This window comes from Myotis brandtii, unplaced genomic scaffold, assembly GCF_000412655.1.
Source record: "Myotis brandtii unplaced genomic scaffold, ASM41265v1 scaffold1057, whole genome shotgun sequence".
Taxonomy (NCBI): Eukaryota; Metazoa; Chordata; class Mammalia; order Chiroptera; family Vespertilionidae; genus Myotis; species Myotis brandtii.
The window spans coordinates 215,038-216,326 of NW_005353568.1; the positions used below are offsets into that span (position 1 = coordinate 215,038).

The window sequence follows — 1,289 nt, forward strand, 5'->3', positions numbered from 1 at the left end:
TGTGGCCGGGCCCCACCTGGTCTCCTCGGTGGCCATGTAGAACACGTCGTCGGGGGCGTCGATCCAGTTCATCCGCCGCCGCTTCACGGGGGGCAGGGAGCCCCCCCGGATGAGGCGCACTTTGGTGGGGTAGGACTTCCCATTGAGCAGGAGGTTCCGGCTTGGTCCCTGGGCAAGGGGAGGTGTGAGGGGTGTCCCTGGGCCTCCACCCTGCACCCCAATACTCCAAGGGGCCGGGGGATACTCTGAGGGCCCAGGGCACCCCCTGCCTGCCCTCCACGGGTCCCACTGGACCTCCTCCCCAAGCCCAGGGCCATGTGCACACGTGTGCCCTCCCTCTTACCATGTGCCTGGTCTGTCCGTGGTTCGTCAGGCCTGACAAGAGGGGGACAGAACATGAGGCACTGGCGCACTCACACCCTGGGACCCTCGGCCTGCCTGGGGAGAGGCCACAGGGCCCACCCACCCCACAGCCCACACCCAGCGGGGCCCCCGCCAGGAGTCAGGACAGGCGCCGTCCTGGTCACACCGCCGGCCGGCTGCACGGAGGCCCCGGCTCCACATGCTGCGTGAGAACCTGAGCAAGTCAGGGCCAACACCGCCTCCCTGTGCCCATGTGCTGGGCGTGTGTGTGTGTGAGCGTTCCCATGTGTGAGGGTACCCGTGCGTGCCCGTGTGAGCGTGCCCGTGTGAGCGTGCCCGTGTGTAAGAGTGCCCATGTGTGAATGTCAGTGTGTGTGTCCATGTGTATGAGTGCCCAAGTGTGAGCATGCCCATGTGTGCATGTCTATGTGAAAGTGTGCACGTGTGTCTGTGTGTGAGCATGTCCATGTGTGTGTGTGTGTGTGTGTGAGCGTGTCTGTGTGAGCGTGTGCATGTGCATGAATGTCTCTGGGTGTGCCCATGTGTGTGAGTGTGCCCATGTGTCCGTGTGTATGAATGTCTCTGTGTGACCGTGTCCATGTGAGAGCGGGGCCCCGGCACTACTTACCCAGGTAAGTGCCTACAAAAGGGACGGGTTGCGGAGAGAAGAGAACACTGAGCGTTAGCGTGGCGCGTGCCCGGGGGAGGCGGGGTGGGCGCAGAGCAGGGGCAGGAGTTAGTGAGTTAAGGTCCAGGTGGGCTGGCCCTGCCCAGCGCTCAGGACCACACGCTCGACAGACAGCACGGAAGCACCCATTTTGGAAAAACCCACAAGTGCACACGGACTCCACGCGCCTGCGTGTTAATCGCTTTCATGAAACGAGCCCGAAGCCCAGGGCGCCTGCTGACGGCCCCTGTGCCCGCGC

General features: G+C 64.0%; 1 protein-coding gene across 1 annotated transcript in view; it reads right to left on the reverse strand.

Moving 5' to 3' along the window:
- MTA1 (metastasis associated 1) overlaps nt 1-1,289 on the reverse strand; it is a 22,771-nt gene that overhangs the window by 357 nt on the left and 21,125 nt on the right. The window contains exons 12-14 of the mRNA XM_014540572.1: nt 992-1,236; nt 344-375; nt 7-168 (exon numbers count right to left, since the gene is read on the reverse strand). Coding sequence (XP_014396058.1) covers nt 7-168; nt 344-375; nt 992-1,236 — 439 coding nt within the window. The remainder of the gene's footprint in view (nt 1-6; nt 169-343; nt 376-991; nt 1,237-1,289) is intronic.